The sequence below is a fragment of the Clupea harengus genome, chromosome 3 (assembly GCF_900700415.2).
Source record: "Clupea harengus chromosome 3, Ch_v2.0.2, whole genome shotgun sequence".
Classification (NCBI taxonomy): Eukaryota; Metazoa; Chordata; class Actinopteri; order Clupeiformes; family Clupeidae; genus Clupea; species Clupea harengus.
Window position 1 is genome coordinate 19,709,916 of NC_045154.1, and position 27,202 is coordinate 19,737,117.

General features: G+C 44.9%; 2 protein-coding genes and 1 long non-coding RNA gene across 8 annotated transcripts in view; 1 reads left to right on the forward strand and 2 right to left on the reverse strand.

Moving 5' to 3' along the window:
* Nucleotides 1-292: 292 nt before the first annotated feature.
* Nucleotides 293-15,031, reverse strand: phaf1 (phagosome assembly factor 1). Of its 2 annotated transcripts, none has more exons than XM_012818744.3 (16): nucleotides 13,600-15,031; nucleotides 13,269-13,351; nucleotides 13,097-13,180; nucleotides 12,814-12,857; nucleotides 12,232-12,311; nucleotides 11,844-11,938; nucleotides 10,772-10,836; nucleotides 9,482-9,594; nucleotides 6,299-6,432; nucleotides 5,928-6,011; nucleotides 5,710-5,792; nucleotides 5,481-5,524; nucleotides 5,287-5,336; nucleotides 4,498-4,556; nucleotides 4,226-4,298; nucleotides 293-4,035 (listed from the first exon to the last, which is right to left on the reverse strand). In XM_012818744.3, the coding sequence occupies exons 1-16, from the start codon at nucleotides 13,661-13,663 to the stop codon at nucleotides 3,946-3,948; spliced, it is 1,245 nt and encodes a 414-aa protein (XP_012674198.1). In that variant the 5' UTR covers nucleotides 13,664-15,031; the 3' UTR covers nucleotides 293-3,945. The 2 variants fall into 2 exon arrangements, with proteins under 2 accessions (XP_012674198.1, XP_031420757.1); XM_031564897.2 differs by having other exon boundaries at nucleotides 10,772-10,869.
* Nucleotides 15,012-15,527, forward strand: LOC116220022. The gene is made up of 2 exons (XR_004163417.2): nucleotides 15,012-15,224; nucleotides 15,328-15,527. It is a non-coding gene; the product is annotated as an uncharacterized LOC116220022 (long non-coding RNA).
* A 721-nt stretch (nucleotides 15,528-16,248) lies between these two features.
* Nucleotides 16,249-27,202, reverse strand: part of cbfb (core-binding factor subunit beta) — a 40,737-nt gene continuing 29,783 nt past the window's right edge. For 2 of the 5 annotated variants that reach the window (XM_031564900.2, XM_031564902.2), the window contains exons 4-7: nucleotides 24,924-25,040; nucleotides 24,291-24,386; nucleotides 23,393-23,440; nucleotides 16,249-19,192 (exon numbers count right to left, since the gene is read on the reverse strand). In XM_031564900.2, the coding sequence (XP_031420760.1) occupies nucleotides 23,411-23,440; nucleotides 24,291-24,386; nucleotides 24,924-25,040 (243 nt within the window). In that variant the 3' untranslated portion in view covers nucleotides 16,249-19,192; nucleotides 23,393-23,410. The remainder of the gene's footprint in view (nucleotides 19,193-23,392; nucleotides 23,441-24,290; nucleotides 24,387-24,923; nucleotides 25,041-27,202) is intronic. The other 3 variants (XM_031564898.2, XM_012818732.3, XM_031564901.2) reach the window with 2 other exon arrangements.

The window sequence follows — 27,202 nt, forward strand, 5'->3', positions numbered from 1 at the left end:
CATCCATGTGTAACACACTGTAACAGGACTTTTTTTAAATGACTCAAAATGCAAAACAAATAGCAGTTTATAGAATTGCAAAAGTTGTGGTTTTAGCACCCTCAACGCATGAGGCCAACCCCACCAACCATTTCAGAAGCCGAGCTTGATTTTCAGCAGGCCATTTAGAGTCATCACAGCCATTCTTATTGCTTATTTTCATCATGCCTGATAATATTGATCTGCCACCTATGTGTCCTACAGGCTATCTACACAGGTACAAATATCTGAAATATAAAACACCACATTCCAATACATTTTGATTCACAATTTTTAATGAAGGATAATCCCATTTCCAGAAATGGGTAGAACGTACTGGACTCACGCAGAAAAATAATACATTTTAAGGATGGGGGGAGGGGGTCAGGGGATGGGGAGATACACTATATACTGGGGGGGGGTTACAATACATAGCATTAATATGCGGCATTACACGTCCATAACTAATTACAATCTTGAGGACAATCATTCATTCATTCATTCCAATGCAAAAACATACATAGAGGATGAACTCATCTGATGAGAATTAAGCATTTCCTCTGCTCCTGTTATGAAACACAATCCACCTGAGACTGGGCATCAGTTTCTGCCCATCGCGCGACTAGACACACAAAACAGTTACATTTCTTCTCCAGACAATCACAACAGTGGTCACACTGTTTATGATCAAACAGGAACAATTTGCCTACGACGTACAGTTAGAAAGTGTTGCGGACAGAAGAACTTTAACACCAGTCTTTGGGAAGTGTCTTGTTATATTCCAATGAAAAACCACAACACCCACCAGTACGTGAATCTCAGGTCATAAAAAAGCTGGCAGAGGGGCTACTTGTTAGCAAAAGGCAGAGATTTCATGTCCAAACTATTACATATGTTTTATTGAGTGCCCAGCACCAAAGACACTTACAGCCAACAGAGTAACTGAATTTGCTAATGTAGAAATCAGATAACTGCAAATTAACACGAATCCTGAACGGATTTGGGACACACATGACAGGTTCCACATGACAGAAGTTCAGGACCTCTGTCAAATATCCCATGGTCTTGTCCTTATTCCTAAAATGAAATTGTTTTTCATTTGAATCTGTATCTTCTTTTTTGTTTTTGTTGATGTTGGAGCAAGAGGACTATGACAGATCAACAGGGTCTATCACATTAGCTTTACATGCTCAGTCAAGCACAATGCAGCTGAAAAACATTTCATTTGATCTTTTTTTTTTTTTTTACAGAGAAGAGAGGCTAGTTAGTGGGAGATGAGGCACAGTTTACAGCGTCACGCTAGTTTTTATTTTTTTCTACTTCGTTCAACTGTTTTGCTTATTAGAAAAGTAAAGCGCGGGGCCAAAATGAAATAAAACAAACAGAGGGGGGGACAGGGGAAAGAGAGAAAAAGAAAGAGAGGGCTGAGCTGAAGCTCGTCAGAAGGGAAATGTAACAGAATGCATGTAAACTATTTAAAAGAGCCAAAAGCCTGGCATCTTTGCAAACACAGATTTATACAGTGGTGGGAAACATTGGGCAGTAGTGGAGGAAGTGATGTCATAGTGTGCCACGAAGTAAATCGCTCTGGGAGTGACCTGAAAATGAGTCACCTTAACATGCGGCCCAGTTTCTGCACACAAAACCACACAGGAGGGGGCCCATGCCTAGGTCTGTGTGACACACACACACACACACACACACACACACACACACACACACACACACACACACACACACACACACACACACACAATGGGCCAAGTGATGACACATAGTCTGTAGAATTCACAGAGTTTTACAGGGCAATCCTCACACAAGGCCAGACACTCCACTTACAGTAATAGCTCACTGTTTCCACTGTTTATTCTGCTGGCTTTAAATCCTGTCCAGCTAGTGGTCAGATGTGAGCTCGGTACAAAGAGAACAGGAGAGCGTGAGCTCCCTCCCCGTCTGTTTGACCAGAGACAAAAGAGCTCAGACACTGCAATAAGCCTCTACTGCTCCCAGATACTCCTACTGTCCACCCACCCAACTCCAAGCAGTACAATCACCTTAGGAACGGAAGAGCCCAGAAGAAAGGATACGAGCATTCTATATACACAAGTCTGTACATACACTGAACACCAGCAGAGGGCGACCTTTTCCCACCTCAAACTACCTGCTACAGATGGAACAGACGGCTGTTTCTTAGTAAAAATCATACGTATGAGAATATTAAAGTTCTGAATGACAAAAGAGCACTAAGCCGTCATAAAATAATCATTAACATACCTATTTTAAAAGTACTTATGCACGGTTAAGAGAGTTAGAATGTAGTCGTTATTAAAAATGGAGATGACGGAAGGAAGTCTAGGTAAGAGGGAATGTTACCATCTATGGGCTCCAAAGGTCAAGCTCAAATAGGATTTCATTTCTTTTTTTTTGTTATAATAAAGTGAATGGTTTAAACATCTTTGGCTAACATTTTGGCAATTAATGAGAGAACTACAGCTTTAAAAAAAAAAAAGAGAGAGAAGAGAGCAATCTAGGCTAGCGATGCTAACTGAGCTATGACAGGGGGGAAGCTGTGAAAGAGGGGGCAGGACACGGGGCAGATGGGGCAGGACAGCGGGCAGATGGGGGAGGAGACGGGGCAGATGGAGTGAAGCACCAGGAAGTAGATCACGGGGAAAAGAAAACAAAGAAAACAACAACAACTCTCTTGTGCTCTTCCTCCCTCCCCCCACTCTCGTCATGTCTCACAGAAACAGTCAATTAAACACACGTTCCTCAGTGGAAGAGAGACAATTATCAAGTAAATAAGGTGTGTGTGTGTGTGTGTGTGTGTGTGTGTGTGTGTGTGTGTGTGTGTGTGTGTGTGTGTGTGTTTGTTTTAGTGCAAATGTTAAAAACAACAATGGATAACAAACAAGTCAGCTTTCCTTTGCGAGGAAACATGTAGATAAATGCCAACTCAGGACCTTAAGTAAAGTTAGTGCTTGCACTGCCCTGCAACTGGAGATGACCCGTGCTGTTGACTTGGCCTAAGCGCATGTATGTCTGTGTCTGAGAGTGTGTGTGTGTGTGTGTGTGTGTGTGTGTGTGTGTGTGTGAGAAAGAGGATGCTCATGTGCCAGGTGCCCAACAACACTGCAAAAAGGAAGCAGCTCATTTGTGCTTGTACTCTTCTGGTTTGTTTTTGCTGCTTCGCAAGAAGGAACACTTTCCCCGCCTGTTCATGTCGCACAGACATCTGTGCACATCCTAGGTCCAATGCAGACCCTCAGCATGTCTGCCAAAGGTGTTGTGTCGAAATGCTTGTACGTCATTTGGTGTGACTTGTTGAGAAGGGTTATTTTTTTTGACACAGACATTTGAAAATGATCTTATAGCTTATTTGTGCGTGTGTGTGTGTATGTAAGCATTGTTTTTGTGGTTGTGTGTGTATGTTTGAACTGTACTTGTGTATATGTATGTTAGCTAAAGTGGATGCGTTTCTGTACATTTGCACAGTATGTATATGTATGTGTGTGTGTGTTTGCTGATCCTTATACACTCTTCGCTTTATGGTGCTTTATGGGGGTGGGGGTGGGATGGGAGGGAGCGGATGGATGCATCTGTGAGCCGTGGTCTCGGGGAAGGGGGGCTGATGGGCACAGGGTCTGTAGCTTAGGCTAAAGGTGGGGAGAGTCTAGGTATTTGGGCATCTAGAAGGGGGAGGTGGGTTAAGAAGAAGGTGCTGGGGAGGCATGAGGACATGCTGGGAGGTGCTCCTACCGGAAGGAATCCGCGGGAGCACAGGGATTTAAGAGAGTTCCCAGCATGCCCCTGAGGAAGGGGGAGGGGAATCAGGTGATGAAAGGCACACCGCGCTGGATGAGGATTGGAAGATGACTCAGTGATGCAAGATGAGGAAGAGGATGAGGAAGAGTGGCAGGAGTGGCTTCAGTGGGCGGAGGCCTCCGATCGGGTGTGGCTGCTGGGCCGTGGTGCTCCGTACAATGTCACTGATGCTATGTGGTTGTTCTGCATCACCTAGTTACCATAGAAACAGGAGAAAGGAAGCTATGATGAGGTGGGAAGAGGGGTTGTTGATGTTTATCAGGTAGGCAGCTTAGAGTCTGAGCCTTTCAGAGAAAGATGGCTTATAAACTTAGGCCTAAATGAAGGTTCTTGTGCATTGAATACATTGAAAAACATAAAACACACGATCTTGGCCACTTACCTCAAAAATCATTCTCTGCAGTCCAAAACAGAATGTGGATCCAAAAGGATTGGTGTTATTTGCTGATGATGACCTAAGGTACACAATCACACAGTCAGACAAAGCAGATGGCACCTCTGAAATCACAAGCCAGAGGTTCAGTCATGCCCAAAACACAAATCTCTCTCTTATACACACACAGACACACACGCACAGACACACACAGACAGACACACGCACACAGACACACACAGTAAGCAATGATACGTGTAATCCTGCAGATCTAAAGTTACCTGTGTAGCACGACCGGTTTCTCCATGGGGTGTCCCAGTAGTTCCTGGATCTGATCCCACTGCAGGGAAAGACACTGGGATTTAACAGTACAGTACAGGTGGGGGTACGCATTTAAATACAGTGGGTCTTAGCTGTGTGTGTGGAAACAGGCTTCTCAGTACAGGTCTGGGTACGCATTTAAAGACAGTGGGTCTCAGCTGTGTGTGTGGAAACAGGCTTCTCACTACAGGTGGGGTACGCATTTAAAGACAGTGGGTCTCAGCTGTGTGTGTGGAGGCACAGGGAGTCCGTGTTTGCCCATTTTGGGTAAGCCTTCTAATAACATGAAGATTGGGGAATGATTGTGGTGCAGGGCTTTGAATAGTGCAATGGAGGCATCATGCTTTGGATATGGGGACAGTACGCTTTGAGCTCTGTGTGTGGAGGTTTGGTGCTTGGCTTTTGGCCGTGTGGCTGCAGGGTTCTGCTTTTGGGGCGTGGGGTTGTAGCTAGTAGCTAGTACGGTGGGTACGGTAGAGCAGGTGCTGGAGTTTGGTAAAGGGGCTGTGTGGAGTTTGGTAAAGGGGCTGTGTGGAGTAGGGTAAAGGGGCTGTGTGGAGTTTGGTAAAGGGGCTGTGTGGAGTAGGGTAAAGGGGCTGTGTGGAGTAGGGTAAAGGGGCTGTGTGGAGTTTGGTAAAGGGGCTGTGTGGAGTAGGGTAAAGGGGCTGTGTGGAGTAGGGTAAAGGGGCTGTGTGGAGTAGGGTGTGGCTGAGGGGCGGTGGCCTTTGGCTCCTCTGTCTGGGGCTCACCTTGCTGTAGCTGGTAAGGATGCAGTCATCCCCTGGAGCCTCTGCTCCATCTGAGGAGAGAGAGAGGGAGAAATAGACCGTCAGCACATAGAGAAATAGGCTCTTGTGTGTGTGTATACATGTGCGTGTGGGAACGTGTGTGTGTGTGTGTGTGTGTGTGTGTGTGTGTGCGCCACAAACCTTTGGATTCTTACCTTTTTTAATAACCAGCGGAATCTTGAAATCACACCGATGATATCTGGGGAGGAAGAGACAGAATGATGGGAAGGGGGTCACACGTGACACAGGAAGCGATTAGCTTAGTAGGAATACACGAGACAGAAGGACAAGATTTGCTAAAAGTTTTGTTTTTCTGGTAGAAGACAAGGATGTTGTGAAAAAGATATAGTCAATATGTACTAAAGTACTAGAGCAACTACTTACATGTTAAAGTTATAATGGCCGGGATAGTTGGTATGCAGGACAAACTTCTTCACCAGGTGTGTCGTAGAATCAAACAGTATGTCCTACAAGGAGACACAAAAGACATTATAAAGGACCGTCTCGACTGTTGCTGGTTGTGTCAAGTCGTCTCCATGTCCCCCCCATTCCCTCCCCCCTCAAACACACGCAAACAGTGAAGTGATGAACTCTGCACTTACCACTCCCAAGGTGAAGTAGTTAAAGAAGTAGTCATTGCATTTGGACGGCACCTGCTTGTGAGGGGAGGGCGAGTGGATCTTCATCTGTGGACAGATTTAGTGTGGACAGATGTGGACAACAGAACATGAGAACCACTCAGACATGGAGGAGAGGAGAGAACTAGTCCTGAAGACAGTTCCCAGGTGACGGGAGAGGAGGTAGAGAAACATTTAGAAAAACTAAAAAAAACGAAAGCAACATTTTTTATTTTCACTTTAGGAAAAAGTGAGTGACTCTTGGTGGGTAGGTGCTGGGCTTTGGGGCAGGTAACATCTGCAGGCCCACAAACAAAGTGACTGCTCATTACTTTGCAGACGAGCGGGAGCCTTACCTTGTCCTCAGACTTGTAGAAGACCTTGTGTGGAGAACCCAGAGCGCTCAGCACATCCTCACACGAGTCGCCAAAGTAGATGTTCCTCTCCAGAGCTCGCACCTTAGCATCAGCCATCACCCCTGGTCCACAGCCTACACACACACACACACACACACACACACACACACACACACACACACACACACACACACACACACACACACACACACACACACACACACACACACACATTATAGCAATTTTATGGAGAATAAATTGGATTACAGTTTCGGCATGACCTGCTGGGGCTCCGTACTACACACCACTAGGAAACACTAAGAAACCTTTGGGTTGTCTACCTTTCTATTCTATTCTATTCTTTCTACCTTTGGGTCGTCATGACAACATGTAACATTTTGAACTCCCACACACAACCTCTGACAGTAATTCACAGTTATTTAGTCAGTAAAAAAATAGGATGTCAGTATGCAGAGGAAACACCACTCCCCTGCCCCCCCCCCCCCCCCCGTTCCCCCCCGTCCCCAGTGCAGGCTTGTCCCCAGTCTGAACCCGTAAGCCTGCATACAGCCCCGTTTGCCTCCTTGTTTATCACGCTAGGAACGTTTTAACTCAGATTAGGCGGCAGAGCCGACCAGCTCCATCACCAGTGTCAAGTTCTCCAGCGGCTACTCTTTAGTAGTTCACTCAGATCTGAACTTCTTAAAACATATTCATAATAGAGTTCGTTTTTAATAAGGCAGTATTAAATATTTAATATTTCAAAACCTTAATGGATAACCCATACACTTTAATGCAACTAAAATGCTAATCGCTTCAATCCGCACGGTAGCTATTCTGGAACACGATTCCTACATTAAATTCAATTCAACTATATTTCTATAGCGCCAAAACAATAAAATTGTCTACATTACTAACATTGTTTTGCACCAGCCTCTAAGGTTGTGGATTTCATGAACCATTAGCATAACATTGATTTGTTTCTCCATTTCTGTGTATTTTGCAAAGGAGTCCCAGTGATGCTTGATAGTGTCACTAGAGACACACACCTGGACTTGCTTGTTCTGAGGGGGCGACATTACATAATGTTATTATATAATCTGACAGAACTGGCAGCTCAACTGACAGTTCTCACATCCTGATCAAAAAAAGTATATCTTAGATGTACTGTGAGCTACACTGGACAAGAGCGTCTGCTGAATTAGTCAAATGTAATGCAAAACCTTCCAAGAACAAAACGCTCCAGAACTATCAATTACACTGTTGACTTTAGTTTAGCAATTAGCATTAAAGGGTCGGGTTACTTTATGGATTACACCAGGGTTTCACATAGAACCTTGTATGGGTTTCACATAGAACCTTGAATGGGTTTCACATAGAACCTTGAATGGGTTACACATAGAACCTTGTAAGGGTTCTTCTGTGGAGACAAACAAAGAAGAATGTTTCTTCAACATGACCCCATTTTCCTACAGGGTCTATACACCATACCAGCAGATATAATTGTTATTTAGAAATTGGGTAGTTAAGATTGCAAGCACACCGCTGTGGGTGAGCTTAAAACCTGCTGTGGGGAAAAAAAACTCAAAGTATACAGCACCCCACACCCTCTGTGTTGCCTGATGGAGGCATGTCGTGCAAGGCAACCCCCCCACCCCAGGCTGCCGTATAAACTCTGGCCACTAGTGGCCTTTCCCAACAGACCTCTGCAAAACACACAAACACAGACACACACACAGACACACACGGTACCCCCCCACAACCACCCACACAACCTGCCATAGCACATAAATCAATCAGTGGAGCATCTGTGAATGTGTCCATGCTGGGAATGCGAGGGCAGGAGGGGCAAGCAAACAGAGACGGGTTGCACTCCACTCAACTCCGCGGTAATAAATTCTCCTGCATGTTTTTTTCTCCTGTTGTGTGCCGTGCCGTTGCTCTGAGCAAACTCAGCTGTAGGGAAACTCCTGCTGTGTGTCTGTGTGTGTGTGTGTCTGTGTGTGTGTCTGTGTGTGTGTGTGTGTGTGTGACAGCCCAATGGTCCGCACCCAGCCTGTGTCTCTGATCATCCTCAGCTACTTGTGGGACTCCAGCGGGCACAAGGAGACGGCTTAAGGGAGAAAGGTAGGGGGGCAAGGGCCTTTATCAGAGGAGGTCAGAGGTTGGTCAGAGGTTGGCATGCTGGGCACAGATAGGGACTTGGGTCAAACCAAAGGCAGGAACATGCTTCAGCACAACTAGCACCGGTTACGTGTAACACATGGGTACACAGTGAAAGGGTGCATACTGAGAAGTACCTTATCCTCAATTAGCAAAGTAAGCCAAAACAACTATGAACATACTGGATTTAGACTTTATCACTGATTGAGACATTTTACTTCAGAATTGCAGACATTGCTTTGTGTTGGTCAACTTGAGGCAGATTCCTCCCAATGATTAACAGCAATGTCAGCAATGACTAAATATCTGGTGATGGAACAATCAAAGATGTAATGTTTATTATTATTATCATTATCATCATCATCATTATCTAACCCAAGGAGGTTATGTTTTTGTTTTGTTTTGTTTGTCAACTGGATTATGCAAATAACTATCTGGACTATTTTCATGAAATTTGGCGGAGGGGTGTAGCAAGGGCCAAGGAAAAACAGTTCCGTTAACATTGCGCAATAGGGCATTTGGCCTTGGCAGAGGTCTGCGCTCTCCAAGTGCCCTTCTACTTCAGCAAGGCTCACACTACCAAACCCCAACATGTCACAGCAAGCACACAACACCAAGCTTAGCTACCCATCTTAGCTGAATTAAAGGTGCAGTATGTAGGATTTAGTGGCATCTCATGCTGCCGACTGCAACCAACTGAATCCTTCTTCCTTTCCAAGGAAAAGGCCCTCTAGTGCCAGTGTTTTGGTTTGTCCACTTCTATAGAAACATGGCGGCGTAACATGGCAGAATCCGTGGGCGAGGACCACCCTAAATCCTACATACTGCACCTTTAAAAACTAAAATAGCTAGAATAACAGTCTAGAAATGACCACACCGACACAGCTAAAACCCACTGGTACATTCACCTCTGTGATCCGTGTCCGTGTGTATGCTACAATCTATGCTATACTAGCAGGACCATGAGGTTTGGGGGAGACAGTGGGAAGTGGGAAGGGAATTAAAATAGTTGAAGCCCACCTGCAGTGAGGAGGCGGACTCTAAGACCCAGCGGACCAGTCCCATCTCTCAGCACGTCCACACACTCAGCGTACACATTCCCAAGGAAACAGGCCAGGGGCATCACTGGAGCCCTACAGGAGAGGAGAGAAGGAAAGAGGGGATAGAGAGAGAGAGAGAGAGAGAGAGATAGATAGAGTGTGTGAGTGAGTGTATGTAAGTGACATGGGAGCAGGAAGTCAGAAAAGACCACAAGTGTTTTTGGTCGTGTCCAAGGTAAAAGCACTTGAGTGCCTCAAATAAAGCGGAACTCAAAAACCACATAATTGGCATTGACTAACGTCCCTATCAGCCTCGTCTAATTACGCTCCCATTGATATTCTATAACTGAATACACACAGACACACACACACGTCCATTTCCCTCCCTCTCATTCCAGTTTAAATGCTTCATTTGTTAGGCACTCAAGTCAGACCATTTTGAGGCCATTAAATGTTGATGATGAAATACAAACTGCAAACAAAAACTAAATAATGGGACAGGAAAAACAAAAAACATTTTTTTTAATAAAAATATAAATACAATTCTTTTTATTTGATTAATTTACAAGGAAATCTGACAATCAGGGGGCTCAGTGGTTATATTTCATGTTGAGACAGGTTGTTAGAGTTGTGCAGTACATCTGCACCACTCTCTCTCCTTTCTATTATTACAGGGGTGAGCCTCAGAGCAAGGATGTGTCCTCCTTTACGAAACGCTCCTGACATATAGTCAGGCGGCGCTGCTCTGCCTCCTCCACTCTCTGGTCGCAGTGGGAGCACAGCCTGTCCTCAGCGAGCAGCCAGGATTGCCACAGTTTGCCAGATCTTTGCCCTGGCTGGAGGGCTGGCTGGCTGGCTGACGGTGCTTGTCTCACTCAAAACAGTTGCAATGTTTTTCTCACTTGAGAGGTGTTTGTTCTCAGGCAGGCTGCCATGGTGTAAGCCTGTTTTGGGAGTTAGCTAGCACTTATGAGCAATTAGGATCCTGACTTAGCCTTTGGATTTGGTCGGATCTCATATGAGTCTCTGTGGCTGAATGTTCTGAGCCTGTTAGTGTGGTGATGTCAACTGGGGACCATTCACAAACTGGGGTGCAGGGATTCCTCACTCTAACCCCCTTCCCAATCACTCCCTGTCACCCACTCACTCATTCACTCACTCACTCTAACCCCCTTCCTAATCATTTCCTGTCACCCACTCACTCATTCACTCACTCTAACCCCCTTCCTAATCATTTCCTGTCACCCACCCACCCACCCACCCCACTTACTTGGTTTCCTGGAGGTTGTTTCCAGTGTAAATGTACATCCGTTTGACTGTGGCGCCGTGAGGAATCTGCAGGGAGGCCAAGCCATGGGCAAAGTTAGGCTGTCAAGGCAAAACAGCTGGCACTAGATTGGTGTGTAGACAGAGCATGAGCAACACCTCACGAGCCGCAAGCCATACTAACTCAGGGGTTCATCTCTCGAGCATCCCTCAGCATAGCACATAACAGCACCGGACACTATACCACTATCTACCAAACAAAGTCATGCACTGCAAACTCACACTGCTACGGCTAGTCATATGAGACAATCTAAATATTAGCACATAAACTTGCCGTTCTGCACAGTCCAGCTCTATAGTGTGTGGGAACTTACTTTCATTCGGTAACCTATCAGCTTGGATTAACTAAAAGCACTTCTATGAATGCTACCAACACATTACTGACTAAGATATAATTTTGGGAATGTTATTTCAGTAGAGGGTTTGACATTGATCACAGCCCTGTATCATGGTATGCCCATGTGAATTTTTTTACAAACACAATTTTTAAACAATACATCCCTTTGATTTAGTGGCTAATTCCCATTCCGCAGCTCTGAACATGAGTCAATGAGTGGTAGAACGAAGGCTTGCCACAGTCACAAGCAAAGCATCTGATGCATATAAGCACTGCATCAGCTTGGCAGGTTGGGCACAGGAGAACATCTGCAGTGTACCTAATCAACAAAACGCCCATCAGGATTACAGAGCGCTGGGCTTCACAATGGAGTCGTGCTCTTTTGGTTTCTAACTCACTGAGCAGAGGTCTCCACACCCTGTGCCCCATCCTGCCAAGATGAGCTGGGACAGCTGCAAGAGTTCATCTGGTAGATGACACACACACACACACACACACGCACGCACGCACGCACGTGCATGCCGGGCAGAGATGACTAACGGCACTCAGCTAATACCAGCAGATCCCCGTGGGACAAGCGGGGCTTTCTCACCTCGTACTGACACACACACACACACACACACACACACACACTGACACACACACTGACACACACACGGGACAAGCAGGGCTTTCTCACCTCGTACTTAGGGGCCTCATTCCATGAGTCCAGCTGGAAGGAGAACGACAGGCCTCGGAAGTTTAAATGGAAGAGCTGCTCTGCGGCATTGTAAACTAGGGACAGCATGACATGGACACACACACACACACACAAAAAAATATAATCACATGATTTACAGACATCATCTGTCACACACCCCCCCCCCCCCCCCCCGGGATTTGTATTCTACATGCAAAGTGGGGGGCAGTCTAGATAGCGTAGCAGGAGCTTATAGCTCATGTTAGCGTTCTGTATGCATCTCCGGTTTATCTGTGAGCAGAGGAGGTGTGTGAAGAGGAAGCAGAGGAAGAGGAGGGGGAGGGGTAGGAGGAGGAGGAAGAGAGTATGTGAATGCTTTGTTGCTTACCACCAGGATGTGTTGCGCCAAAGGACTGGTCAATCTGCTCGATTGTAGGTGCTATAGCCTGAGAGTTGAAATGTACTCCACTGTGACGAGACACAAGGGTGTGAGACAACATTACACAAAACACACGCACAAACAGAGAAACACACTCCCACGCGCATGCACGCCCACCCACGCATACGTACGCAAAACACACTCACAAACAGATACACACACTCCCACGCGCACGCACACCCACGCATGCACGCACACACAAAGCCAACTGCAAAACATAGTGACATGAATCAAGAATATAAAATAGTGTAGAAAAGCCATTACAAATTTCAGCAATATTTCACTCAGAGTAAAAAACAGAGGAGAAAGTAGATCAAAACATAGGAGCCTTGAAGACGTATTTCTCTGTCCATTCAATAAATAATGGCAAATACCCTTTGGGCATAAGACGCTTTAATGCACATTAAAGATCTGAATGTTACCCAGTGCAATGTGCAAAGTGTTAGCATTGTGCTTGTGACTGATCTATTCTGTGTCCATCCATGAAACCAACCAAAAATAAGATGTTAAAATGACAAATAGATCACTCACCAGTATTTCAGTTTCACCTTGCTCAAGTCATAAACTTCAATAACCTAGAGAGAAAACAAACAGGCCTTTTACATAAGTCATGAGTCATAAGACATGGCTTGATTAGGCAGGTTCCCAAAATATGATACAGTAGACAGCATCATGCCAAGAGGTACTCTGAAGATCCCAAAACAAATAACGAGCATTCCAACAGATAGATCTAATCCATAGTGTCTTAAAAAAAAAAAACAGATGCTGACACACACACACACACACACACACACACACACACACACACACTTACCTTCAGTCTCTGATTGCAGGCGTCAAACAACAGTTTGATTCCATCCTGAGTCAAGTTGAGAATGAGGTCATGGCTAAGTGGTGTCTGGGAGAACAGAAACAGGTTTGTTGGCGCTTAAGCTCTCCAAGCGAAAGGTACATGAGTATGTGGCGAATGTGCTGTCAGGTCTTACTTGTTCACTGTAGAGAACCTGGACATTCTTGATGATGCGGCAGTGTTTTTGTAAAATAGAAATGGCTTGGGCCAATGGCATCCCTACAAAAATACAAATGTGTTTGAGACGAAGGGGTAGGCATAGTGTGTTGCATGTTGGGAAACTACAGCGGTTCATTAGCGATGCAACTCAAGGCAAAGACTGATGAAGGAAAATGTAAATTCTTTATCTATAAAATGTTTTCTTCAGATCAAACCTTGAAGACAATGGCAACTTTAAAGTGCCATTTCAGCACTGCAGCTATAGATCTGATTATAGTTAGCTTGAAATATGTATACTCAATGCTTACCTAATGCGAATTCCCATTGTTCATTTCCCAAAGATCGCTCAGGGACGACTTCCAGATCCAGCATTGGCGGATTGGAAATGGTTTCAACCAGATATTCTGACTGTGCCAGATCTGTACCTTCTTTCCTGCCCAAAACCCTATCCTATTACTAACGTAATGTTAGCTATCTATTTCGATTGCACGCTTAGAAACCGCATTTAGTTACATATAACCCTTGAATTAGGCTATTCATAAAATCTTAAAATGTTCAGTGATACATTAAAGCCCTGAAGTAAAGTACGACCAACAATAAATTAACTAGCTGTTTAATATATGTACACTTATAAAACAGAAACAAGGACCATAGTTATAAATATTACACACAAATACACCTCACAAATAAAAATTGTCAATTTGACAATCTGTGAGTGAAAAGGACTTTAAGGACTTTAAGGAATAGCAACAGACAGGTCGGTTGGATAAAGAACAAAGCCACTGGTTACAGGTTGTTGTTCTTCCACAAGCAATCGCCAGCAAACTGTATTCAGATATGTCTAACGAAACAACAGAAAGAGGATTATAATTTGATCAGCGTTTCGATAATAGTCAATTTTCTTGACGACTGTCAATAGCATAAAACACAAGTTAGCTTTCCACCTTGCTAAAGGGAGCCTCGAATTCTTAACACGTAAGTTAGCTTATATTACTTTAAGGTTAACTGGCGTTACTGTTCGAGTGCCAGGCTAGCGATCCATAAACAATATAATATTTAAAAGCAACTCATGTACTGGCACAACATCAATAAATATTTTTCTTAGACTTGGTTATATCAGCTCAGTTCGTCAAACCACAGCATAAACAACATAGCTAGCCAATGTTAGCAAACGTCACAGTGTCAGAAAACCCGACAGCTAACGTCAATGTTGTTTTCCTTCTTTAACTGACAGAAAGCTGACCGCTTTTTGAACACAGAACTCTTTGTTACTTGTTAACGGTGAACTTCCTCTGAATTTAATGGCTGTGCTGAGTTACGTTGCAGTTGTTGTTCAGTCCGTTAAGCCTTTGTCGTGTAAGCAAGATAATAAAGAGAGAAGGGGGGACTCTTCCAACCAGCAACTTCCATCAAAAACACCACGATCAGCTGATAGTTCAACATCCGGTGCGACCAAATGGAGCACTTCTGGGTCACCTGATCAAGTCAAGTGCGGAAGGTTTTTTATCTATTTATTCAGTTATCATAAAGTAATACAAAAAGTAAGAGGAATGAAAAAAGTAAAAAAGTATATTATTATTATATTCAAATTTTAATAAGAGGCCTACTAATATTCCGAATGGCTTTCTGATCCGTCAGTCTCCTCAGTGTTTCAATTCACTGTTAAACTGGGGTTTGGGGTTTCCTTTCAGACCAAATAACATCTATGGGTCATGCGCGGAAGACTTCTATAATATGTCGTCACTTTGTAGTAAACTATGGACGGGTGGATTTTCTCTATTGGAGTATAATAGCCTATAGGGATTTAAAATAATCCTACCTACCAAACACTGACAGCAACGAAGTAGCCTACTCTGAAATGCTCACGTTTTGACCTCCATACTTTGTCATCTGCCTTGGAGTGGATCCTGTGATCTTCGATGCTGTTAGGAGGGTAAACAAAGTTTTTTGCTACATGGGAGGGGGAGCTCTCTGGAGCCAATAATATTTCTCTCTTTACTTGGTCTTCCGTGAGTAGCCTACTTTGTGCTTTTCAGGACGACTGGAAGTCGGCACAGCACGTGTCAATTTTGAGTCAGATCAGAAGCACTGCTGCTGGTGGCAACTATGACACGACGTGCAATCTCATCTCACTCAATTATCACACAGTGGATAACGAGTTTGTAGGTCTGTAGTTCACCACTGAAATGTAATTGGAAAATTTGAAATGCAATTAAACTTCTCCACTCCGCTTGTATGTATAACTGGTTCGATTTTACTTGATGTTATGTTATTCTCAGGACTCAGGATTCTGCAGACCTAGTGTAGGCAATGATGAATGAAACGACGTATAGCCGACGAAATCGCGTCACTTGATTCAATATTATAAGGCAACTCTAACAGTGGTGCTGATGTTTCTGTTTTATGTTATCATTCTATTTAACGTGGGGTCTTTGTGCACTTTTGTCCCCTAAAGTAACTTCTTGACATTTAGCCAACAGCCGCAACTGAATAGTTGACCGCCACATAGGCTACTCAGAGGTGCGTGCGAGTGTGAAATTGACCGGTTCAATCAGATACAATGAAAACGATAGGCCTATATTCTAGTAGGCTATAGGCATAGGATTGTTTCAAGGTGTTTAGTCTACGATGTATTTTTTTGATTGGCAGCCTATGCTGCAAACATGCTGCAGAAGTCAAAGGCCTATTGTCACTTGCATGGTTTTATCTGTTGACAATTTGGCTATGTAATGCTGTCTTTTTTTATTGTAAAGAAAAACATAAAAGTAAAAATGGTCACTTTGTGTGTCATTTTGACAAAAATATTAAGAATGTTAATGCTGAAAAAGTATTACTCTAAAAGCATTTCCGATAATTCCTTTAGTCCCAAAAGCTACCTTTGCTTACCTCCTGAAGGTTGTTCTGGTTTCCTGTCTTCAGAGTATATTCAAAAACAGGTTGGATTAAACAAACTGCCAGACATTTGTTGCAAGTTTATTAAGAAAGAAGTCAAACCAGTCTTACCCCTTTAAAAAAAGAAGTCGAAAAACAAACAAACAAACAAAACAAAACAAAAAACAGCGAAACATCAAAACATAAGAAGCAAACTCATTTCCTAAAAGATTGGCTGATAAACACGGAATACATATTTCTTCATACCATTCCCTGAAAATGAAACAAAAAAGTAATCGTGCATCAATAACTTAAAACAAATAAGAAAATAAACCATTTATGTAAAAAAAAAAATGAAATGTGAGCAGTCCAGTCCCTTGGTGTGTAACTTGCCTTAATGCCAGCATTAAGTGAGGGGATTATTTAAAACAACATGAGTACCAGCGGGGGCATTGTGAGACACACATGGACTCGTTTGAGAAGAAAGACCATAGAGCTGGTGTAAAAAAAACCTCTGTTTGTCACATACAGCATTGTTGTTAGGCCTGCCATTCCCTACGTAGCTGATTGTCAAGTACCGACTGTAAGAATCTCCATGGCGACCTACAGCCTGGCATGTTTCACCAAGAGTCCACTCATAGCCATTTTGTTCTGACTCCCATTTTGAAAAGGAAGCTTCAATTCTACTGAACATGTACCTATTCAGTTGCAGATAAAGGCTTGTCAGGCCACGAGCATCATTGGGCAACACAAATCTTGGCTGGTGTAGTCTATGAAGACATGGAATTTGGCCAGCTCTTAGACACATGCATAGACATTACTACTGCCAAAAAGTAAAAACGTTTTCTGCATGTTTACATTATATAGACTGGTAATAAAACTGACTGGTGAACGGACCTAAAACCATCACAGATACATAGTCATAAGTGACATCATCAGACATATTTATCACAATAAACAAGTGTTTCTCTTGGATGTTATACAAGATCAATTAATGATAATAATTCAATAAATCCCTCTTTTTCTTTCTCTATTAAAAACAGAAATTACTTACTTACAGCCTGTCTCAGTAAGAGTATTCTAACTCTCAGTGCCAACCTCTCTGTCTGCCAACCACAACCAACAACATGCTGACTACCCACTTGGCCTCTGGAAAATCCCGTGTCCTGTAACAAAGTACTCACTCAATGCCAACGAGGCCCACCAAAACTTGGTGTTGCAAAACCTACACTTTAAAAAATAACACTTGTTTTTCTTTTAACGCTTTTGCAGAGTAATATTCCGACGAATGAACCTTTTCTCAAGAATGAAAATGGGTACAGATAACATGATGCAAGTCAATACAATTTCACATTTTGTAATGGGGGATCTTATATTTGGCTTAGATCTGTGACGACAGATGCACAATAGCAAGTATCCCAGAATAGTCGTACCAGCTGTGTGTATGGGTGTAAACTGACCACAGTAAACTGACCACATTGCTGACCACAGTGATAGATATTACAGACGTGTTTGTGCATTGAACTGATCGTGAGCAATCAGACTGGATCAGAAGAGAAATCTGTAGCTCTCTATTTTCTGTAGTAAATAGGATATACCCACAAATAAAAAGGAAAGACCTGCTATGATCTGCTGTGAGACCGTGCGCCTTCAGTTACCATGTCAACAGAAGGATTCATACTGCTTTTCTGACCTGAAAGTCACTCCACAATCCATTCCACTAGTTAACTGTAAGCGTTGGGGACCGGAGGTACTGTGTTGTGTTTGGGAACCGTTACAATTGTGTGTGTTTTATTTTTTTTAAAGCTATGTACAAAAAAGGATCACATTTCCTGACCACCTGCATGAAGGAGCAGAAGACAAAAAGAAGGGAAGAAAATGGCTTTGAGTTGAAAAACAGAGCCAAAGTACCACTAATAAAATCATATGCAACAGGCCTCCCAAAAACAATGAAAGGGTGAGACATGAAATTAATAAATATCTTTCATGGAACAAGCTAAAATGTGCTTTCCCATTGAACACAGGAGGGGGAAAGTTGTATAACTGCAGATACATTAAATACCCTGAAATGGTACAAACTCAAAACAAAGACAATAATGACAGAAGAAGAACAATAGTGATAGTCAAAACAATGAGGGAACAAAAAAAAACCTCTTCTGTTTTTTTTTTTTTTTTTGGAACATGCTCAGAGCGACAGTGACCTCAATATGGGCTTCCTGCTGCATTTTTAATGTTCAAAGCATGTCTCCATACAACCTGATATGCAGAAAGAGTCAAAAACAGAGAGAGAGAGAGAGAGAGAGAAGGGGAGTAGCGGAGGATGAGAAAGGTATAAAAGGGGCCTTCATCATTTGTGAAATCAGAAGTGCCTTTCTCTCTGTGTGACCTACAGTAATCTACCTATTCTAGAGCGCAATTCAACTAGTGATGTTATTAAACTGGTTTTCGATATAAAAGCATAAGGACACACATGTTTGCATATATAAAGAAAAAAATACAAAAAAGTAAACATCCTGACTTTCACACAAATAAAGAATAAAATAATGATAAAAAAAATGCCATTTCATTACAATAGTGCTAAAATAAAATGAGCTAATAGCTTGCATAGGGAAGGGTCGCGATTAGAAAAACAGGATGGAAGTCCATGCATACAGAAGACGGGTGGGGCAAAACTGAATGTATCACATAGTGCAAAACCCAAAGGAGGAACTCAGGGTAGGGATCAGTGAAAGGACATCCCCAGTCCATTCCTAGATGAATACAAGCCATCTCAAACTCACCCCTCCCACACCCTTACAATCCCCCCAACTTGATCCCAACCACCCCCCCACCCCACAAACAAAAACCCCCTGGCATTGTAGACTTTGGTCTCCTCTGATGAGCGATTGCTTGATGTGTGAGGATGAGGATGCCCCGGTCCTCTGCATCTTCTGCCCCCACCACCCCGGTATCCATCGCTGCTTAGCGCATCTTGTGATCATCAGCGTTGCCCATGTTGGAGCCAGGGCTGGGATCCTGCTGTCGCCTGGGCTACGCGGACAGAGAGATAGAAAGTAGAAAAGAAGAAAGAGAGAGACAGAGTGAGAGAGAAAGAGAGTGAAAGAGAGAGTGTGTAAGAGAGAGAGAGAGAGAGAGAGAGAGAGAGAGAGAGAGGAGATTTAGCTCGGCTGTAACGGTCACTGAGATCAAATGTATTAGTTTCAGCTGCCAACAGGAGTCATGGTTGACTTGAGCCTATTCTGCTAAATGACCAGCAGGGGGCACCAGAGCACCACCTGGACAGACTTTACAAAGTGAGTCTTATTTTGGCCTGACTGGCAGACGGTCATTAGTCGGGGTGGGGGAAGTCTTCATCATTACTCTCTTTAAAAATAAAAGGGTGACTGGTCTGCCTGTCACAGATACGTATGTTTATGTGTCTACGTCTAAATCTCTCCCCAACATAGTAAATGTGTTTAAAGAGCGTGTGAGACGGACAGACAGACAGACAGACAGACGGACAGACAGACAGGCAGACGGTGAGAGAACGACAGACACACGGGCACAGTCAGGGTCACAAATTGCTCAAATGACACGGCATGCAGTCATCATCCACCTGATGAGCTATTATTGCTCCCCCTAAACCTGGACCTGCATCAGACACCCCTGAAATACCCTGAGCCAGCCTTGTTTATCACAGTCCTTACCATCGCGGGGGGCATCCTCAGCTAGTCAAACATGCAGCCATAGATGGCCATTTCTGTGTGGTTCCCTTGTGTTGCCTTTTAGTTTGGACTGCACCTCAATCAAGGGTGAGGTCTATTTACTCACACCATTTCAGGCCTCCATTGTTTATTTGACCCTTTGTCAACAGGGTATTTATGATACATCTTATTATCTGAACTTCCTCTTCCTTCCTCTACCTCTCCTTATCCTTCCTCTAATGCTATCTCCTCTAACTAGTACGTAACTTGCACTTACATTCCTGCACTTTATTTAAAGTTTCTTATGTAAAGTAGTATTTATTGTTACACTAGGTCTCTATTGCTCGTAGCTTGATTGTTTTCTCCTTTGTACGTCGCTTTGGATAAAAGCATCTGCTAAATGACTAAATGTAATGTAAATGAATGTAAATGAATGGTATTGTGTGACATAATTAATAATGGGAAATATACATTCAAACTTGAATTTATGTCCACCTCCACTAATTAAGTTTATCTGACAGTGAACAGAGACGAATGAGATGAAGGTGTCAAAGGCCCGTTTGCTTGTTTGTGATCTCCATTATGAGATTCAAACACACAAAGTGTATAAGTCAGAAAAGTGTGTTCCCCCCAATACAACAACATCCCAACGGTAACGGTTCAGTGAAGATGTCTTTATGTCTGTGTCTACAGTACGTCTGTGGATTGTAAGTGCTGGGAGGATATGAGCAGAGATGGGAAAGGAAAAGATAGGATGGGTGGGGTGGGGTCGGGTGGGGTTGGGGGGGCTGTATCGATCTCATGGAGCCACGCAGCAGAGCGAGCTCGTACCGCACGTCAATAGAGCTTATATTTGGCTGAGGCAGAGAGGGCTCCTAATGTCCTAATGAAAAAGATCAATACTAATGATATATTAATACTTTCAGAGCCGGCGCATAACTCTTCCCTTGATCCCACCTGCTGGGAAGGGGCGGGGAGGGGAGGGGAGGGGAGGGGAGAGCAGAGGAGACGAGAGCGGCAGGCAGGCAGATGAGAAATGTGCCCTGTGTTCTTTATCCATCTCTTCTCCATCCATCATACACAGGGCCATTACTGCCTCGGATTTCTGTCAAGCTCCGCCTGGCGCCTCCAGACACACACACACACACACACACACTCACTCACTCACACACACACACACACACACACACACACACACACACACACACACACACACACACACACACACACACACACACACACACACACACACACACACACACACACACACACACACACACACAGACAGACAGACAGACACACACACACAGACATACACAGACAGACACACACACACACACACACACACACACACACACACAGACACATAGACACATAGACACACAGACACACACATACACACAGACACACACAGACACAGACACAGACACAAACACACAAACACAGACCGACACACATGCACATATACATACACACACGCACACATATACAAATACACACACAAACTCTCAAAAATAAATAAATAAAATAAACACAAAACAAACACACAAATACTGCCTACATGCCGGCTTGTAAACAACATTGAAACTTGCTGTTTACTCTTTAAAAAACTGCACACACAGAGAAAAGCCCTTCAGGGGTGAGAAAAAACAACAACAACCAGAACAATAAAAAAACGGTGGCCTATCCTAACCTTTGCCGCCTGGCCTGTCGACACAGCCCTGTGGTCTTACCGTCATGCCGAGATCGGCTTACGCACCCAGGCGACCTTGACAATCCCTCTGCTGAAAGCATGATTTTCACTCTACACAGGGAGCCAAAGGCCTCTGCTACCCACACACACACACATGAAAAACGATGGCTCCCCAACTAAATAAACAGCTGCAACATACATACACACATTTGTACACACACACACACACACACACACACAAAGAGTCTTCTCACGCGCAGATGCCAGACAAAGATTGGGCCACTGCTCTTTGCCTTTTATTGGGTTATTGTGGAGTGCGTCTAAGATTGCCGGCATCAGACCACAGATATGCGACGCATGAATGCGCTCTGGAGCCAGGCGCCCACTTCACACGAACACAGGGTTCGCTCCAAACTCAAATATTATTCTGGATCTAAAATAAAAACATGGCGGGCCAACGGCGGGCTAGAGCGGGGCGGATTGGGCCAGGCCACTCCCTGAGCACGCAGTAAAGCCTGGGGAAGACTCCGTCTGAGAGCAGGCGTGGGGCGCCCTCCAAAGAAAAGAAAAAGAGAGAGAGAGAGAGAAAAAAAAGAGGGAGGGAGGGGAAAGAGGAGAGTCTTTTACTGTACTCCAGCAGAGTCTGAATGGAAATGCATTAATTATGGAATAATTACAGGGTTTCATTTTTCCCTTCTCTCTCTGTTTGAAAATGAAATGCACGGCGTGAGGAGAGGCAAGAGAGGGAGAGAGGGAGGAAGGGGGGGAGAGAGGGAAGGGGGAGGAAAGGGAGGAAGACTACAAGGATAGGTCACAGATCCGTTTGAATGGGTGACTCACATGGAGCTTGCATGGCGCAAAAACCACCATCTAAGAGGTGAGCAGGGAGACTCTTGAAGGGGTTGAATAGGACTCTTTGGTGTCTGTGTGCTCGCGGGCACTTTAATGGCCGACCTCCAGGGGCTTCGTCTCGCTCTGAGGGTGGGGTGGGGTGCGGTGGGGGGGTACATGTAAGAGGAACCGTCTATTTCTCATCATGTGTTACCAAGCTGTGGCGCTGCTTTCCCAGAGGGCTTTGCGGGAGGAAGGGGGGGTGGGGATGGGGGGTTCTTGCGTCGGGAGATCTGGTCCCCATTAGGGACCAGAGAAGACTATATGTGTGTGTGTGTGTGTGTGTGTGTGTGTGCGTTTAAGGGAAGTCTGTCTTTCACTCTTTCCTCTCCCGTGGTATGTAACAGATATAGGAAACCTAAAGTGTCTATATCCACCAACCACTTTTCTAGGAATCAAACTCACAAAACCACTAGTAATTCACACAAACACACACACACACACACACACACACAAAAACACAGACACGGCAATGCATGCAGACAATAAATCAACATTAACATGCAAAGTTAAAAAATGCTCTGGTACTTTGAATCCCCATTCCACTCCCCATGCACGCACATGCAAATCAGAGCAAATATGTCACACACACACACACACACACACACACACACACACACACACACACACACACACACACACACACACACACACACACACACACACACACACACACTAGGCTACTCTTAGCACATGCATGGAGACAGATATGCCTTATAGACAGATATGTAATTTCTCCCTCACACATATACACACACATGCGCACACACACACACACACACACACACACACACACACACACATGCATACACACGCATGCGCACACACACACACACACATACACACACTCATGCACACACACACACACACACACACAAATGTACTTCACATGCTCACGCATACACACACACAGTCAGTTTAGTGCATGACAGAGTGAAAGAGAGAGAAGCAAAGGAGACAGACCCTGGTCCTTGAATGTCATCAGTCCCAGATTTTTGAAGCCACAGTGTCCTAAAAAACACAATTTGGTTTTCGTCTTAGGAATGCAGTCTGGATGGGTGGGAGAATGACTTTAGATGAGATGAACTTCATTTTGTGTTTCAACACAACAGGGAGACTCTTCATGCACTAAGAAAAACGGGCCTCACACACACACACACACACACACACACACACACACACACACACACACCCCCAAACATGCGCGCGCATCTGCACACACACACACACACACACACACACACGCATCTGCACATACACACACACACACATACGCACGCACACACACACACACACACACACACGCATCTGCACACACACACACACACACACAACAAAACACACACAGGCTGCATGGTGCATGCAAGCACAAGGCCACTGAGGTTGTTGTGGTTTGCATTAGGCCTCTCTCAGTCAGATGAAATGAAACTGTTTTTAAATGCCATAAAGTTTGGTGTGCCACCCGCAGTGACGATCCATAGGAATCAGATTGAGGGAGAGAAGCTTATTACAGCCAGCTACATGCACTCATGGAAACATACATTCAAGACACATGGCACTCTAAAGTGATCATACCCACACATTCACGACAGAAACTCCAAACTCACATACATGTACTCACACAAACACACAAGATCTATTGCTAGGAGATTAACCTTACTGACAGGAGGTTCATCATCTGTTATTTAGAGTCAGTGCAACTGCACAAGCTCTAAACCAGTATGCACTTAAACCTTAAGCATGCTATGGGGCTGTGGGGAATGATTGCATCCTAAGAACACACACACACACATACATATCATGAACACACACACACACACACACACACACACACACACACACACACATTTCCCTGTCTTACCTCTAGGTCCTCGCGGTGTGAGCGATCCCTGTCTTCAAAGTCACGAGTTCTCCTGCGAGCCTCTTCAAAGGCAGCTTGGGCCAAGGCGTCCTCTTGCTACACACACACACACACACACAGACATGGAAGCACATTTACACAAATGAATGTGTGCACACATCCACATGTATATACACATAATGCATACACACACACACACACACACACACACACACACACACACACACACACACACAGGAACAGAGAACACAGTGGAGAGAAACAGGGAGCGTTAACAAGTTTAAGATCTACCCTATGCCGGAGACTCAAAGCGTGAATGCAAAGCAGCCTCATAGTTTGTCTCGTACACAAGGAAATAAATCACTCGCGCCAACAGCTCGAGGTGCCGTCAGCGTTATTCTGGTGGCACGGATCTTAAAGCCTTAGAGCACGACCCGCCAAGGTAATTTGAGGTGATTGCTGTTGGCAGTGTGTGTGTGTGTGTGTGTGTGTGGTGTGTGTGTGTGTTGTTTGTCTAACCCAGATGCCTCGGGGGGGGGTGAGTGTGTGTGTGTATGTGTGTGTGTGTGTGTGTGGTGTGTGTGTGTGTGTGTGGGCATGAGATTCCTGGTGAGATGTCACAGCGCGCCATACCTGAGCGCGTTCGTCATCATACTCCAAACAGCCCATCCCATCCAGACGCGTCAGGTCGATCGAGCCGCGCCACATCACACACACACCATTCAGGATCATGGGGGCCTTCAGGAACACCTGCACAACACACACACACACACACACACACACACACACACACACACACACACACAGACTAGATTACTGACATGAACAGTGCTGCTGTAAAATACGCACTCATACTGGTGGTATGTAAAAAATAAACAAATAGTGGATACATTTATTGTTGTTTGACATTCCTACATATCTGACCACCCTGGAATCCTCACAAAGACTTTAGTTTTGCCTGCTCTTTTTATCCGATACTTCTGTTTGCTAATATCAGAAGTGCCGGTTCACTCTGCAACGCACAGGTGATATCTAATGTTGATCTGGCCAGCAGGTGAGAGCAGGTAGAATGTTACTGCATTCCTGCATGAGCCACGAGAAGAAAGGAGCCGTCGCCGCACAACTCAATTCAACTCAAGTCTTCAAACACCCCGCACGGGTCCGCCTCTCAGTACCTGTGTCAGGACTGAACTCAAAAACCCCCGGCTCTAGTCTGTGCACACACAAAAGTGCTGCGGTAGTTAGGTTTGTGTGAGAGGAATGTGTGAAGCGCAGGTGAAAATCACACTGTCTGTGTCTTCTTCCTCTTCTGCAGTACACACACACACACACACACACACACACACACCAGACACAGAAAGTGAAACTCTTTTTCTCTCTCTCACTCTCCATCACGTGCGTCAGTCTGGCCTGTACAATAGGCCATTTGAATTGTAAAACACTTGCAATCCATTCTACGCACGCGGTGAGCAACAGAGAGAGGGGGATAGAGAGAGGGAGGGAGAGAGAGAGGGAGAGAGAGAGAGAGAGGGAGGCTGAGAGAAAGAGAGAGAGAGAGAGAGAGAGAGGGAGGAGAGACAGAGAGAGAGGGAGAAAAGGTCTATTGAGAGGAGGGGGCGAAAACCTAAACAAGGAAATGGTTCTCTGGTCCCACGTCCAGACGTACGTACACATTCCACTATTCCCCACTGCCTGTCTCACCTCCACCCCACGCACCCCCACCCTGGCGTGGGCTCCTGTCTCACCCCCCCTCCCCCCACCCTGGCGTGGACTCCTGTCTCACCCCCCCTCCCCCCACCCTGGCGTGGGCTCCTGTCTCACCCCCCCTCCCCCCACCCTGGCGTGGACTCCTGTCTCACCCCCCCTCCCCCCACCCTGGCGTGGACTCCTGTCTCACCCCCCCTCCCCCCACCCTGGCGTGGGCTCCTGTCTCACACCCTCCCCCCCCACTCTGGTGTGAGCTCTGATGCTGGGAGATGTTTGCCTCTGCTTCTTCCTGCGATGTTTTCGTTTATTTATAGAGGCCGGAGTAACGGGGAGAAAGCACACACCAGCGTGCTCCACTGATGGACAAGGAGGTCCTGTCTGAATGTATTTATACAAGCTGCAGAGGACATGTGCCGCCCGGCCGAGGTGCCTGCGCAAAAAGATGATTATATCCGTCTGTCTCTGTGTGTGTGTGTGTCTGTGTGTGTGTGTCTGTGTCTGTGTGTGTCTCTCTCTCTCTGTGTGTGTGTGTGTGTGTGTCTCTCTCTCTCTGTGTGTGTGTGTGTGTGTGTGTTGTGTGTGTGTGTGTGCGTGTGTGTGTGCGAGACACCAAGGGCCTGAGCACAGACAGACAGGGAGAGAGAGAAAGAGAGAGACTAAGAGGAGACTACGGATAAGACAGGGAGACCGTGAGTGAGTGAGGGGGAGGGAGTGAGAAAGAGAGGGGTGTTGGGTATATACTGTCTGGCTGGCCTAGAGCCACAGAAATATCACCTCTTTGAGACGGAGGAATTCAGGCTGAGACAAAAGCGTGCAGTCTGTCAGTCTGGGCCTGCTGTTTATTTCTGTAGCCGTGAGCCCAAGTGAGTGAGGCGGAGAGGGGTACCGACCATAAAAACACAAACACACACACACAAACACTCACACACACACACAAACACACTCTCACACACACATAAACTCACAAGCCTATACACAAACACACTCACACACACACATAAACTCACAAGCCTATACACAAACATTCATACATACAGTACATGTGAGCCTTTGTAAAACTGCGCACACACTCAAATGCAAACACGTAAATACTGGTAAATGTACGTAAAGAGAAAGAAAGATAGAGTGTTACTATCATGGGTGAATATCCAAGTCTTATACTAAATACCAAACAAAGTATAGCATATCATTTATCTCTCCCTATG

What these genes read in the sequence shown, in the direction of transcription:
- phaf1 (XM_031564897.2), bottom strand. Translation starts at nt 13,663, where the DNA reads ATGCTGGATCTGGAAGTCGTCCCTGAGCGATCTTTGGGAAATGAACAA. An exon ending in AAGGTGAAACTGAAATACTG is followed by an intron (nt 12,312 to 12,813) that starts GTGAGTGATCTA and finishes GTCTCGTCACAG; the next exon opens with TGGAGTACATTTCAACTCTC. An exon ending in ACTACTTCACCTTGGGAGTG is followed by an intron (nt 5,793 to 5,927) that starts GTAAGTGCAGAG and finishes GTCTCCTTGTAG; the next exon opens with GACATACTGTTTGATTCTAC.